Consider the following 14,691-nt stretch of genomic DNA (forward strand, 5'->3'; position numbering starts at 1 on the left):
TAAGTGGCCTACTCAGGGGTGTCAGTGAGAGCTGGGCCTCGTGCTGTGTGAGGACACTGTCACTACACCTCACACTGTCCTTACGGAGACTTGGAGGAAAATCTTACCTGCTCCCAGGGCACACAGAGCCATACTTCGCCTAATGCAACTTATGTTTCTGTCTCCTAGATGTTACCATTAATGCATTAATAATATTAACAATTACTGCTCTTAGTGTTTTCTTGGTTCTAAATACTAAATTCTAAGGTACATTATGATATTTAATCTTCTCCGTAACCCTATGAGGTTGGTATTATTAACCCCATTTTACAGTAGAGTAAACTAAGGCTTAGCAAAAATAAGACCTTCTCAAAAAGGATCATACACCATGACCAAGTGGGATTCATCCCAGGGATGCAAGGATGGTACAACATTCGAAAGTCCATCAACATCATCCACCACATCAACAAAAAGAAAGACAAAAACCACATGATCATCTCCATAGATGCTGAAAAAGCATTTGACAAAGTTCAACATCCATTCATGTTAAAAACTCTCAGCAAAATGGGAATAGAGGGCAAGTACCTCAACATAATAAAGGCCATCTATGATAAACCCACAGCCAACATTATATTGAACAGCGAGAAGCTGAAAGCATTTCCTCTGAGATCGGGAACTAGACAGGGATGCCCACTCTCTCCACTGTTATTTAACATAGTACTGGAGGTCCTAGCCACGGCAATCAGACAAAATAAAGAAATACAAGGAATCCAGATTGGTAAAGAAGAAGTTAAACTGTCACTATTTGCAGATGACATGATACTGTACATAAAAAACCCTAAAGACTCCACCCCAAAACTACTAGAACTGATATCGGAATACAGCAAAGTTGCAGGATACAAAATCAACACACAGAAATCTGTGGCTTTCCTATATACTAACAATGAACCAACAGAGAGAGAAATCAGGAAAACAACTCCATTCACAATTGCATCAAAAAAAATAAAATACCTAGGAATAAACCTAACCAAAGAAGTGAAAGACTTATACTCTGAAAACTACAAGTCACTCTTAAGAGAAATTAAAGGGGACACTAACAGATGGAAACTCATCCCATGCTCGTGGCTAGGAAGAATTAATATCGTCAAAATGGCCATCCTGCCCAAAGCAATATACAGATTTGATGCAATCCCTATGAAACTACCAGCAACATTCTTCAATGAACTGGAACAAATAATTCAAAAATTCATATGGAAACACCAAAGACCCCGAATAGCCAAAGCAATCCTGAGAAAGAAGAATAAAGTAGGGGGGATCTCACTCCCCAACTTCAAGCTCTACTATAAAGCCATAGTAATCAAGACAATTTGGTACTGGCACAAGAGCAGAGCCACAGACCAATGGAACAGACTAGAGAATCCAGACATTAACCCAGACATATATGGTCAATTAATATTTGATAAAGGAGCCATGGACATACAATGGCGAAATGACAGTCTCTTCAACAGATGGTGCTGGCAAAACTGGACAGCTACATGTAGGAGAATGAAACTGGACCATTGTCTAACCCCATATACAAAAGTAAACTCAAAATGGATCAAAGACCTGAATGTAAGCCATGAAACCATTAAACTCCTGGAAGAAAACATAGGCGAAAACCTCTTAGACATAAACATGAGTGACCTCTTCTTGAACATATCTCCCCGGGCAAGGAAAACAACAGCAAAAATGAGTAAGTGGGACTATATTAAGCTGAAAAGCTTCTGTACAGCAAAAGACACCATCAATAGAACAAGAAGGATCCCTACAGTATGGGAGAATATATTTGAAAATGACACATCCGATAAAGGCTTGACGTCCAGAATATATAAGGAGCTCTCACGCCTCAACAAACAAAAAACAAATAACCCAATTAAAAAATGGGCAGAGGAACTGAACAGACAGTTCTCCAAAAAAGAAATACAGATGGCCAACAGACACATGAAAAGATGCTCCACATCGCTAATTATCAGAGAAATGCAAATTAAAACTACAATGAGGTATCACCTCACACCAGTAAGGATGGCTGCCATCCAAAAGACAAACAACAACAAATGTTGGCGAGGCTGTGGAGAAAGGGGAACCCTCCTACACTGCTGGTGGGAATGTAAGTTAGTTCAACCATTGTGGAAAGCAGTATGGAGGTACATCAAAATGCTCAAAACAGACTTACCATTTGACCCAGGAATTCCACTCCTAGGAATTTACCCTAAGAATGCAGCAATCAAGTTTGAGAAAGACAGATGCACCCCTATGTTTATTGCAGCACTATTTACAATAGCCAAGAATTGGAAGCAACCTAAATGTCCATCAATAGATGAATGGATAAAGAAGATGTGGTACATATACACAATGGAATACTACTCAGCTATAAGAAAAGGGCAAATCCAATCATTTGCAGCAACATGGATGGAGCTGGAGGGTATTATGCTCAGTGAAACAAGCCAAGCGGAGAAAGAGAAATACCAAATGATTTCACTTATCTGTGGAATATAAGAACGAAGGAACAAAACAGCAGCAGAATCACAGAACTCAAGAATGGACTAACAGGTACCAAAGGGAAAGGGACTGGGGAGGATGGGTGTGTAGGGAGGGATAAGGGGGGGAGAAGTAGGGGGGTATTAAGATTAACATGCATGGGGGGGTAGGAGAAAAGGGAGGGCTGTATAACACAGAGAAGGCAAGTAGTGATTCTACAACATTTTGCTATGCTGATGGACAGTGACTGTAAAGGGGTTTATAGGGGAGACCTGGTATAGGGGAGAGCCTAGTAAACATAATATTCGTCATGTAAGTGTAGATTAGTGATAGCAAAAAAAAAAAAAAAAAAAAAAAAAAAAGGGCAGTTCCTGTGTGGTAACCTCCAACGAGTTCTACACAAGGGTATAAAGGGCATATAAAAGTGTAGGCAAAGGGTCTGTTTGTGTTTATACAGAGGATCAAAGCCTAATTGGGCTACCCCGAAAATGAACTAAGATACGATATGAAAAAGAACTTCCAACATCTGCACCCTCTGGAAGACTCATGCCAGAAGATGATCATCAAAAAACCCCAACAAAGATCCACGCACTGCTACAGCTGTAGATGCACTCATCCCACCAGTTCCTGGACTTGCCATGGGAATGAGGAAGGAGATATCTAAGCTGGCCTGTGCATACAGTAAAACAACAAAATTGGACTGGATCTATACTGTTGGAACTCAACCAAGAATTTGGAGAAGTGCAAATTGTAGCGCTCCAAAGTCTTACAACTACAAACTATTTATTGTTAAAAGAACATATGGCATGTGAACAGTCCCCAGGAATGGGTTGTTTTAATTTGTCTGATTTCTCTCAGACTGTTCAAGTTCATTTGGACAATATCCACCATATCATAGATAAGTTTTCACAAATGCCTAAGGTGCCTAACTGGTTTTCTTGGTTTCACTGCAGATGGCTGGTAATTACAGATATGCTTTGGTTATGTAACTATACTCCTATTATGTTAATGTGTGTGTGCAATTTAAGTAGTAGCTTAAAACCTATACATGCTGAAGTTACTCTACAAGAAGATATATCAAAGAAATAATCAATCTTCCCATGTTTTCTTCCGCCTGCTACTTCTATAGCTTTTCTTCTTCCTTCCTAATTACAACCCTTAAATAGAATTCGTACCTCATATCAAATTTACCGAGTATCATAATTCTTCCAAGTGGTAAAGATACCTCAAGACAAATGCTGGGCATAGAAGCCACAGGGCATAAATATGCAAAGAAGTAAAAAGCTAACTTTTTCAAACAATAAGGCTTCTCTCTCACTTACCAACTTCACATTTCCCTGTATGGCCCCGGAAGATGACTGGTTAGCCAGAGACGGGTAAGATTCCTCAAGGGAGGAACAACCTAAGACAGGCACAGTCGCAGGGGGGCCATCAGGTGAGAAATTGGGGATCAACAGAGGTGAGGCTTAGAACCTCACCCCCCCGTTCTGAGAGAAATCTTCTGCATACGTGGATGTTTTATTGCCCTGGTCTAGCTTGGATTAACACATAGTCTACAGGCACACACCTGATCATCTACATGTGCTCTCTTACAACACTAAACTATGTTTTCTACCTTTATCTTGTATCTACCTACCACTTCAGCATTTTATTAAAAATAATAATAATAAAGAGAGAAATGTGGTATCCACATATAAATCAAGTATAAAAACCAAATGAGTATTCATATTTGAACTGACTGTTTATAGTTCATAATGCATGAGCAAAACCGAAAGTTTCTGTGATGACTGCCCTTGTACTGTTCACTATGTAACTTATTCATTATGTAAGAATTTGTTCTACATGTAAAAACTTGTTTGTTATGCCTCAGAAGATTGGAGACTGACAAAAATTAGGCTTGGGGTGGAATAATGATTGTGCATTGAGCATTGACTCCCCTATACAGAATTTTATTGTCGTTAACAACCATTTGATCAATAAATATGAGAGATGCCCTCACAAAAAAAAAAAAAAAAAAAAAAAAAAGGACAGACTTCCAATGGTAAAATAAATTAGTAACCGGGATGTAATGTATAGCATAAGGAATATAGTCAAGATATTGTAACAGCCTGGTAGGGTGATAGCTGGAACCTAGAATTATGTATATAAATGTTCTACCACTGTGTTGTACACTTGAAACTCATGTAATGTAATACTGTGTGTCAACTACCCTTCAATAAAAAATAATTATTAAAAAAAAAAAAAAAAAAAAAAAAAAAAGACCTTCTCAGCTCTTTTGGAGGTAAGAACTTCCTAAAAGTGGTTCCTGAGTGGGAGCCAGACTAGAGCCCAGGCCTGTATAACTTCAAAGCCGATGAACTGAATCACACAAGGAGCTGGCTGCCATCTTCTTTCTCAGGGTGAGGCTGCCCGTGAGCACAGGGGCTGCAGGCAGGTGGGCGGGGCCCACCGCGGTGGAGAGCAACGCTACGCTGGCTTCAGTTCATGTCACCAGAAGGAGTTTTCCCTCCCCCTAACCTCATCACCGGTGTTGAGACTGCTGCACTCCATTTCACCTGCTTTCCAGAACAAAGACCACGACAACCACACACTCGAACAGGGACAAGCATCCCAGAGCCCAGTGGGCCGTCGGCGGAGGCAGAGGCAGAGCGGGCGCAGACAGCGTGGGAGCAGCAGAGGGCCCCAGTGCTTGGCATCCTCCTCCCACTGGCTGAGTTGTGTGATGCCTCAAAACCCAGGCCTGTGCCAGATACATGTCTATAAATGCACGTCACAGGGAGGGAGATTCTCTACCGACACGGGAAGCAAAATCTTCAACAGTGAATAAGAGATATACTCTGTAACTATACTGGGACAGCATTAGCTCTAAGGGTAAAATTCCAGTGTGGCTATTTATAAACTGCAAACCTATTTACATAGTAAAGATGAAATTGCTAAAGGTACATGGTTGCTGGAAACGGTGTCAGGATCCAGGAGTTCGTGATGAAGGTACATCCCCATGAAAACGAGCAGACCAATCATCGTCCCACCCGCAGTCCCATGGCCTGGCCCCATCCTGGTGGGGCTCCTTGGTGCCCCGGGGCATCCCCAAGAGGGTGCAACATCACAACTTAAAACGGAAGCTATTCACCCCAAATCTTGGCACTTTTCACCTAATCTAAGTGAAGGAGGAAGGGAAAAAGTTGAAAATGGAGAAAAACAACCAGAATTGATCCTCAGGCTTGCTAGCGGTAGTTCAGGGAGGACGACAGAGCCCCACCCCCACCCCGTCTCCCACCCTCCCCCAAAGCTGTCCTCCTGGTCCCCAGTGGAGGGACGCAATCTCTTTGATGATGGGTGATGGTTAGAGGATAAACACGGGGATCAGACCCAAAGGTCGGCAAATCTGTCATAGATTAATGAACACCCAAGTCTTTGAAAGCTTATTTTGAAGAGACCATGGAGGCACTGGAGAAGCACAGGTGCTGTCACCAAAGGTGCGATAGCTGCCCAAACCCCAGCCACTGAGCCCCGCTGACACTGCCCGTGGCACAATGAGGGGCAGTGGTCGCACGGCGGGCCGGGCTGCATCAGAGCATGAGTGGGCCGGGCTGGAGAGCAAAGTTAGAGGGGGTGATGACAAACAAGTTTTGCTTTGTTTTTAGAAGAGGGGAAATAGAACACGGGGAGTCCTAGAAAGCTGACAGAAGATGGCCAAGGAGCAGGAAGGCCCTGCAGAGGACAAAACAGGGAGAGGGAGAAACCCGAGAGTCCTCCTTGACGGTCTTGGAACTCAGGCTTATTCCAGTCCCTCCCCTGGAGCGCCCTGCAGACATGGACAGTGTGCAGGGCTGGAACTCGCCCATCATTGCAGACAGAGCCTCAAGGTCAGTGTCCACAGGTCAGCCTCCCACAGATCCTGGGAGAAGGACCCTGAGCTGGGTGTGAGGGTGAAATGGGTGAATTTCAGAGGGTCCTTCCCAAATCCCAAGACTCTGTCATGGTCATCCCATTTCGGGATTTCTTACAAATCTCTACATGAAATGTAATGTGGTCTCCCTCCTCCCTTCTTGTCCTTGACTCATTTGATCTTTGCTTTTTATTTTTCTAATACAAACCTTCAGAAGTTCCAGAAGAAAAACTAAAGAAAGTCAAGTTTCAAAAACTCTTTTGGAATGTCCAAAATAGGCAAGTCTAAAGACAGAAAGACTAAGAGTTGCTTTGGCCTCGGGGGGAGCTGGAGGGACCAGGGAGGGCCTGCTAGGGGGTACAGGGATTTTTAGTGTGATGGAAGTGTTGCAAAATTAGAGAAGGTGATGGTGACACAGGTCTGTAAATGCACACAAACCACTGAACTGTACACTTTACACAGGTGAAGTGTAAGCTATGTAAATTACATCTCAATAAAGCTGCTTTTAAAAAAGCCAACTCTTTTGGGATGAGCCCCAGAGGAATTTCCCACACGCTGATCACCTTCAGGCAAACTTCTCCATGCCACCACCTACTGCCACCAGGTGTCCTTACATTTGAGTTGTTCCTTTCTAATGGAAAGCCTGAGTGCTAATCAAGCTCCTCTTTCTCCCTGAGAAGTCAGACCCCAGACAAGACACTCATCCTGCTGTCTCCCTACTCTGTCAACCGCTGCACGGTGACAGCCCCGAGGACAAAGTGCCTTACTGCTGATACAGGGTCAAGTCCAGGATGAGGTAAGATCAGACCATGCCAGACACCCTCAAGAACCTGGCAGACGGCTCTGAGCCTCTGCGGCCACAGGCTGATGAGCCGGCTGCACCACACGGAACTCGGGAGGGGAGCCGAAGCTGCACCGCGCTCCTCAGGCCAGGGAGGGGGACCTGGGATTGGTGCTGAGGGATCCCAAGCCCACTGGCGCTCCTGGGTGGGAACCCACTGAATGAGGCAGTTCTGCTGATGACAGACGTGTTCTTGGAACTTGGCATACCCTGAACTCTGCCCAGGAGACAGAATGCCAAATACCTCTGGCACTGGCTACAGCCCTGTTTTGGACAAGGAGTATTTTTAGAAATCATGGAAAAGCTGTGTGAATTCTCACATGGCCCCACAAGGCACCTCCAAATGCCAGACCTGCTCATGGCCACTAAGCCCAGAGACCTTTCAGAGCCCGCCAGGCTCATCCCAACTCAAAACCATCCTTCCCACATACCAAACTTGGTGTCTAACTTAAGGTAATTCTCCTCAGTTACACTATGTGGTCCACATATCAGCAAGGACCTTCCTACCTCACCTGTGTCAACAGTAAGCAAGTGATACGTCCACACAAGCTATGCTCCTGTACACAGACACTGCCCACAAATGTGCACCCTTAGACAGCTCCACTCAATCCAGATGGACAGAGGACAAGGACCAGAAACTGTGCCATGAAAGAAACATGGTTAAAAGAAAGGAACCACAGCTGTTGAGAGGAAAAAGTCATGGGGAACATACACAGGTAGCCATAGTTTTGATTACCTACCTGTAGCCCTGGCTGCTCCCAAAACAGTGGAACAGAGCCTCTGATCTGGACAAAGGACGACACTCCATCATCCATGTAGATCGTCTGCACCACAAGGAAACATAAAGGGAAAGGTATTCTTCAATGAAACCGAATGTCCTGAGGCCGGGTAACGGGATCCGGCCACCTGAGACCTGACACCAGCCAGAATGAAGGGCAGACAGCGGACTCCAGCGCCCTCTGTCCTCCCGGATGGCAGCTCGGCCCCCTGACCCACAGGCCAGGCCAGCACGTTCACAGGCAGGCTGGCTGTGACCCACCAGCCAGGGAGTCTGCAGTGGGCACAGGGCCTCCCAGGTCTGCTGCAGCCAGCGGAGAATTTACAACCTTACCGAGCCCCATGAAAAGCCGAGCAATGCGACCCCCCCACCCTCACCCCACTTGAGGAACAGAAGTAAATGTGCACTGGGATTTAGCTAAGACCTTCCTTAGAACCCTCTATTTCCACTTTGTCAATAGCTAAGTAGCAGAGAGCGACTGGAGGAGGACTGAATGAAATGAAATGAACCAGCTGTGGCCAAAGGTCCAGCTGACCACACAGTCATTCCTATACTTGAGGACACAAGTCAAGACTCGACTTGAACTTGTAGCTGGTCCTGGCCCCATGCCACTGTGTTCTGAAACATGCCATTATGTCAACATGCACAACACAGCTTGTACAAACATCTGGTGTGTTTGCACCTTCATAGAAACAGATGATACCCACACGTTAAAAGCTGTATCTCCATCCCCCACCCCAGGCCACCACCCCTACAGTTACATCAGTGTGCCAAGTCCTCATCTGCCTGCAGTCTCCCACTGACATGGTGGCACAAGGGACTTTTAACAGGACAAAAATTACAGTCGTGAGCATCACAAGGGGGAGACTGTGGCAGTTACTAGGTGCACCGTCCTTTATCTGAGTAACTCTACCCTGGCCTGGCAGGGCTGGCCTGGGCAAGGGTGCTAGTCCTTTCCATTTCTCACCAGCCTGCTCCCTTACAGGGTAGCTTTCCATGCGGCTAGATCATGCTCAGATCACACATGCATTAGTAATTCTGCAGTGGAGGACCTGAACCTGAGACCTGCAGGTTCCCTGCAGGAATTACACAAGCCTGGTAGCTGTATTGTTGAGCTGGAATTCTATCCCTTAATCTCCAAAGGGGAAAAGCACTGGGTTAAGGACTTGTTTTCTGTTTTGATAGTGACTACCAGCAAATGTGTTACCCCCTTTATTCTACTGACAAAGACAGAAGACAGCAGGTTGTTTAAACCACCTGGCTGCAGTGAGATCAAGTGCACACAGCTGAGTGGCAGGTGACATGCACTAGTCCAGATTGCTCAGAAAGAAACCAGCTCAGCCAACATTCCTCTACACCGACAACCCAGTGCCCAGGACCTGATTTAAGCTAAGGAACAATTATTTGTCCTTTTAATTAACATGGGTGAACAGTCCTACCTCCAGCTCTAGACCGTGCTCCTCTTAAGCTGGGACTTGCAGAACCAGCCTCAGGAAACACTGACCGGGAGCCTCAGTGCTCCGGGCCTGATCCTGGGCCAAGAAGAAAAGATGCCTCCACATTTCTCCACTCTTCCCTCCCATAAGATATATTCCAGTTCTGTGTCCCAGCCTAGCATCAGGGCCACCTTCCCTGTTCCCAAAGTGACAGGACAAACCTGATCATCAAATGCTAGAGCTGGATTTACATGCTTTCCTTTCTGGGCTAATAGGTTCGAACACGAGTGGGAGATTCTCATCTCACCTCACGGATGTAGTTTTAGCTGAGGGCACCTGGTCCCTGGGGGAGGTCGAGCGGCAGCAAATTGGAAGGTGGGCTCTGGGATCCCCCCCCATCAACCTGGGTCCAACGGCCACTTTGCTAACTCCCAAAATGCCCAGCAGGCTGACCCTGCGTAGGTGCCTTCATCACTTCCAGCCTCAGCTCCCCTCTCTGCCAACAGGGTCACTGTCACTTGGTCACGGAGGAGGAGTACATGAGGGGCCAGGAGGGAGCGGGTCCCGGTGTGGGGCACTGGCCCTTTGTCTTCAGGCTGGGCCAGCGCTGCCTGGGAGTGTGGGCGAGGCCCCTGCGGAGAGGGACAGGGCAGGGCTCGGGACATCCAAGCGGCTCAGGCCGGAGAGAGGGAATCTAGGGCAGGGCAGACAAGAGGCAGGAGCCCACCGCCCTGAGGCCGGGTCGGGCCTGGGGGCCCCTGGGCTTGGCAGTTCTGAGGGTCCTTTTGAAGAGTGGTGGGGACAGAAGCCCAATGACCATAAAGAGAAAGGGACAATGCCATGTGTAGGTACATTTTTACCTACAAGGTTTTCTGTTGAACCTCTATTTACAGTTGAGATGTTTGCAAACCAATTCTTTCCAGGTCTGCATTCTTGGGGTCACCCGGTCATCTTAACCTCCTGGACCAATCAGTGGCCTTCTCTTCAATAGCCAAATAGACATCTTTTATCTTTTTGTTTTCCTTTTGGTAGACCAAGGGGACTTCTTTGGTTTTGTTTTTCTGTGTGGTGAGTCACAGATGCAGAGCAAGCCTCCTGGGTGTGACTCATGGCAGAGCCCAAAGGACTCGAGGCTTCCAGAGGGACTGAGGTGCCATCTACATGGGCGCACATGTGAACATGCACAACACTAATGCATAAACCACACACACAAATGCACGTGTGTGCACAAAGCACCCCCTACACACACACACACACACACACACACACACACACACACACACACATGCATGTGCACAAGTGCAGAAAGGGTGAGGAAGACAGACCATTCACTCCTCTTATGGAGGACTTGAAGCAGAGTGGGCGGCGCTGAAAGTCCTCCATTGTCTGGCTACCTGAGCATATAAGTCAGGGAAGCCCAGCTGCCTCCCAGGAGTCCCCACATCAGGGAACCAGCTGCTCTGTCTGGTCCCATCATTCGTCAGTCACTGTCATGCACTTACTAAAGGGCTTACTCCCAAATGGCTAAAGGCTGGGGCTGAGTCTTATTTATACAACAGGTGCCAGGCCGTGGGTGACCCGCCAGCAACCACCGAGAGGGCCCAGCTGCCCCACTGAGGCCCCTCCAGCAGCGCACTCAGCACCAATGTCCTCAAAGATGTGGCCTGCCACCCTTGGGTGAGGAGACTGAGTTTCAAAGGCTGCCATTTCTTCAAATCAGGTCACAGAGCAAGCACCGCCCTGCCATCTAAGAGAAAAAAACCCACTCTGCCTACTGAGCCACTTTCACCTGAAGGCCTTGGGATTCGATGCACAATCTGCTGTTTCACAATAAGCACAGCCACCAGGAATGCACATCAAGGACACGCTTGCCGCCATGGCATCACTCTGATCCGGAGCCTCACAATCATGGCTCTGCAAACTCAAGGGAGCAGGACACGCTGGGCTCCGGGAGCGACTCTTCTGGGGTCCCACCCCATCACCGCCGTCCTAGACGGCAGGTTCCACCGTGCTCACCGTGCGTCCACCCTCCCCCAGCCCAGCAAGCGCTCTCCAGGCCCCGCCCCATCCCTGGCTTGGAAGGATGCCACCAGCGGCTTCAGGAGGGGAGCAAGGCACAGCTTCCATTTGGTAGGAACTTTGTTAAGTACAAATGCCATATTCCACTTAGGAAAAGACTTTTGTGATGAAAAAACAACTTAGATTAGCTACAAGGTGCCTCAGAACCACCCCATGATTCCAGGGACAGAGAGCAAATGGCTTTTGTACAAACAGGAGCAGCACAGTTTTGTGTCCCTTCCTTTCTCCATCAGGGCGTCCCCCAGCAGGACGCGGCCCGAAGACGACCATGCCCTCGCTGCTCTCCTTGGCTGCCTCCTCTTCCCATGTGACCTCAGCTTCCCCCTACCGCAGGGCCCTCTCCCCACAGGCCTCCCCCTGCCCTCACCTGCTCTGCTGTCTTGCCCGTCTCCCTCTTTCCCTCTCTCCAGGCAGGAGTCCCACAGCCCTGGCCATGGGAAACACGCTTAGGGGGCTGAAGTCACGTGTCTGGACGGCCAGCTCATCTGTGTCGTTCCTGCTGCTTCCCCATCCAGCAGGCTCACAGTTGAACTCAGCTCAGGGGCTCAGCGTTTGCCTCCACGTTGTCAATGAGGACACACCTGAAATCAGCTTTGGGGACTGACCCCTGCCCCACTCTCAGCACACCACGGGGGTCACACCGTCTGGGGGCTCTCTGATGGCAGGAACCATGCTGGGCTCCACCTCTCATGGCAGAGAGCACATGACCCTTTCGGAGTACCCTGAAATGTATTTGCCCCCCAAAGAAGAGCTTCGAGTGCAATGCCATGGCCCTCCTGCCTTGTTACTGTCTGGGGAAGACAGAATCACCAAGGGGCCAAGTTGCCGTCAGCTGGTCCCCAGTGGGAGCCTCCTTTGCCGCCCCTGGCCGTCTCTGGGTGGACAGCAGACGGAGGACGTCCTGGGAGCAAGGTCGGGACGAGGGCTCGTGGAGAGAGCGGCACTATCTGACCAAGACCCCAGAGGACAGGGAGGGAAAGCACAAACGAGGAAGACCACGAAGGCAGGGGAGGCAAGAAGCCCCTCCCGATAAGGGAGGCGGGCAGAGGCCGTTTACGTGGCACAGGGCTGCAGGCCCCAGAGCCGGAAGGGCAGCCCCATGGTGTCTCTGCAGCCCTGTGGGGCTGGCCTTAGAGGGGCAGGTGAAGCAGGGGACGAGGTCCCTGCCTCTGAGCCCAAGCAAGTGACCTGGGCACCCAGGAGACAGACACAAGTGGGCACATGCAGTATGATAGTTGGAATGCCGGCCCGATGCTCATCTGCAGTGAACTGAGAAAAGGGAAGACAAGAGGGCGCTTTCCGTAAAGCTAAACATACTCCACCTAAAGCAGGTAACACTGAGTTTTACTTTACTTGAACATCAGATTATGTCCTGGTTATAGGGTGAATTGTGTCCCCAAAAAAGATATGTCTAAGTCTAACCCCCAGCACCTCATAATGTGAAGATGTTTGGGGTGGGGGTCACTGCAGACGCTATTAATCAAGATGTAGGGGGACCCCTAACCCAATCATTGGAAGCCACACGGCAATGAGGCGGACTCCAGGGACAGCACAGTCCTGGCCACACCGTGCTTTTGGACATCTGGCCTCCAGGACTGTGAGACAGTGCGTTTCAGCTGTTTTAAGTCACACCCTTTGTGGTACTTCGTTACACCAGCCTGAGGCGGCTAATTCCTGTCTCCTAGGAATGGTGATGTGGAGGGCAGTTGATTTCCAGTGACGTACTTGGTAAGACACACAAGACGAAATCTCAACTTTTAAAAAACCAGTTGAAATCCAAGGAGATGAGGAGCACCAAACAAGAGGTCCGAATGAGGCCCTATCTGCCCTGGGCTGGATGGAAAAGGGGCAAAGGCCTCACTCTGGCTGCCCAGTGAAGACCCCCCAATCAGGCCTCATTACCACCCATGGCCTTTGGTATTTTGATTTGTAGAAAAATCCTTGGCACCTTTGGCCCCTAGTTCCCAGCACAGCACCCAGCCCTTGACAGACAAGTAAAATATAAAGATTTGTTGCATGAACTGAATGATTTGAAAGCTAATATCGTAAGGATGAAAGTTGGGAAGGAAAGTGGCCGTGAAGGTGGGGCATGAGAACAAAAGGGAGTAATTTCTGTCGTACAGAAAAAAGAAAAAAAAAAGAAAACAGCTTCCATTTGGGGCCACATCTTCTCTATATTTTTAAACAGATACGTATTTACCAGCTTCATCAATATCCTGGAAAGGAGACAGTGTGAACAGAAGTCGTGGGCAGGAAACTGCCCTGCTGCTCACCTTCAGTTCCTGTTCCAGCGCCGGACTCCACGCGGACTTGCACCTTTGTGCCTCTGAAAGCCCCAGCACAGGGCGGCTCACACACCGCGGGCAGGCACTTAAATCTGTGCTAAAGGGGCTAGAGTCCTGCCGGGAAACGCCTCTCACACACAGCGCCAGTGTAAGGAGGGGACTCAAGCCACATCGGCCCTCGATAATCACAGGCTGTTTGCAGCTTGACTCTGCAGTGAGTCTGCACCTGAGGCCTTGCGTGGGGCTCGCCTTGTTTATCATTTATTCCACCTGTTCATCTACATGGTGGCATTATCAACAGATGACAAGTTAGACAAAAAAATTAAAAAACAGCTGTAAGACAGCATCTCTGGGAATAAGAACAGGAGAAAAAAAAATCAATGAGAAATGAGGCAGATGGTTCTATTCCATGGACACTGAAAGCAACTGTCGTGTAACTGGCAGATTTCACAACTGCCAGGTGCTAAGCCTTGCTCCTAGGATGAAGCTTCAGTTGAGAATAAAAAGTAATTGTTTCTTCTCTCATCCTCCCCTTATTGATCTATTTACTTTTGCTTTAAAAAGATCTTCAAACTGTGTTGGTTCATCCATCAGCTGCTCTTTAAATCACTACCACCCTTCCCGATCATAGCACAAATTCCAGCTTCCTTCTAGCTGGCAATACCTCTCTGGTCAGCAGTATTTTCCCAGCGTGAGAAGCGTACCATAAGAGATACACCACGCAAATCAGAGGCCACGTTGCAGGCCAGAGCCCCAGTTACTCATTCCATTCTGCAATGAGAGTCAGGAGCCATGCTCACCAGAAACTGCCCCAGGTAAGTCTGGGCCTCTTCTGCCCCAAATGGAAACACATTTGCACGGCTGCATCCACCCTGAACCACTGGAGT

General features: G+C 48.1%; 1 protein-coding gene across 9 annotated transcripts in view; it reads right to left on the bottom strand.

Annotated features, from left to right (window-relative positions):
- SYNJ2 (synaptojanin 2) overlaps positions 1–14,691 on the bottom strand; it is a 95,354-nt gene that overhangs the window by 43,394 nt on the left and 37,269 nt on the right. For 7 of the 9 annotated variants that reach the window (XM_036886693.2, XM_036886695.2, XM_036886689.2 and 4 more), the window contains one exon: positions 7,967–8,050. The exons of 1 other annotated variant lie outside the window; for it this stretch is intronic. In XM_036886693.2, the coding sequence (XP_036742588.2) occupies positions 7,967–8,050 (84 nt within the window). Of the gene's footprint in view, positions 1–7,966; positions 8,051–13,792; positions 14,681–14,691 lie in introns of those variants that run through there. One more of the 9 variants, XM_036886697.2, reaches the window with a different exon arrangement.

This window comes from Manis pentadactyla, chromosome 12, assembly GCF_030020395.1.
Source record: "Manis pentadactyla isolate mManPen7 chromosome 12, mManPen7.hap1, whole genome shotgun sequence".
Taxonomy (NCBI): domain Eukaryota; kingdom Metazoa; phylum Chordata; class Mammalia; order Pholidota; family Manidae; genus Manis; species Manis pentadactyla.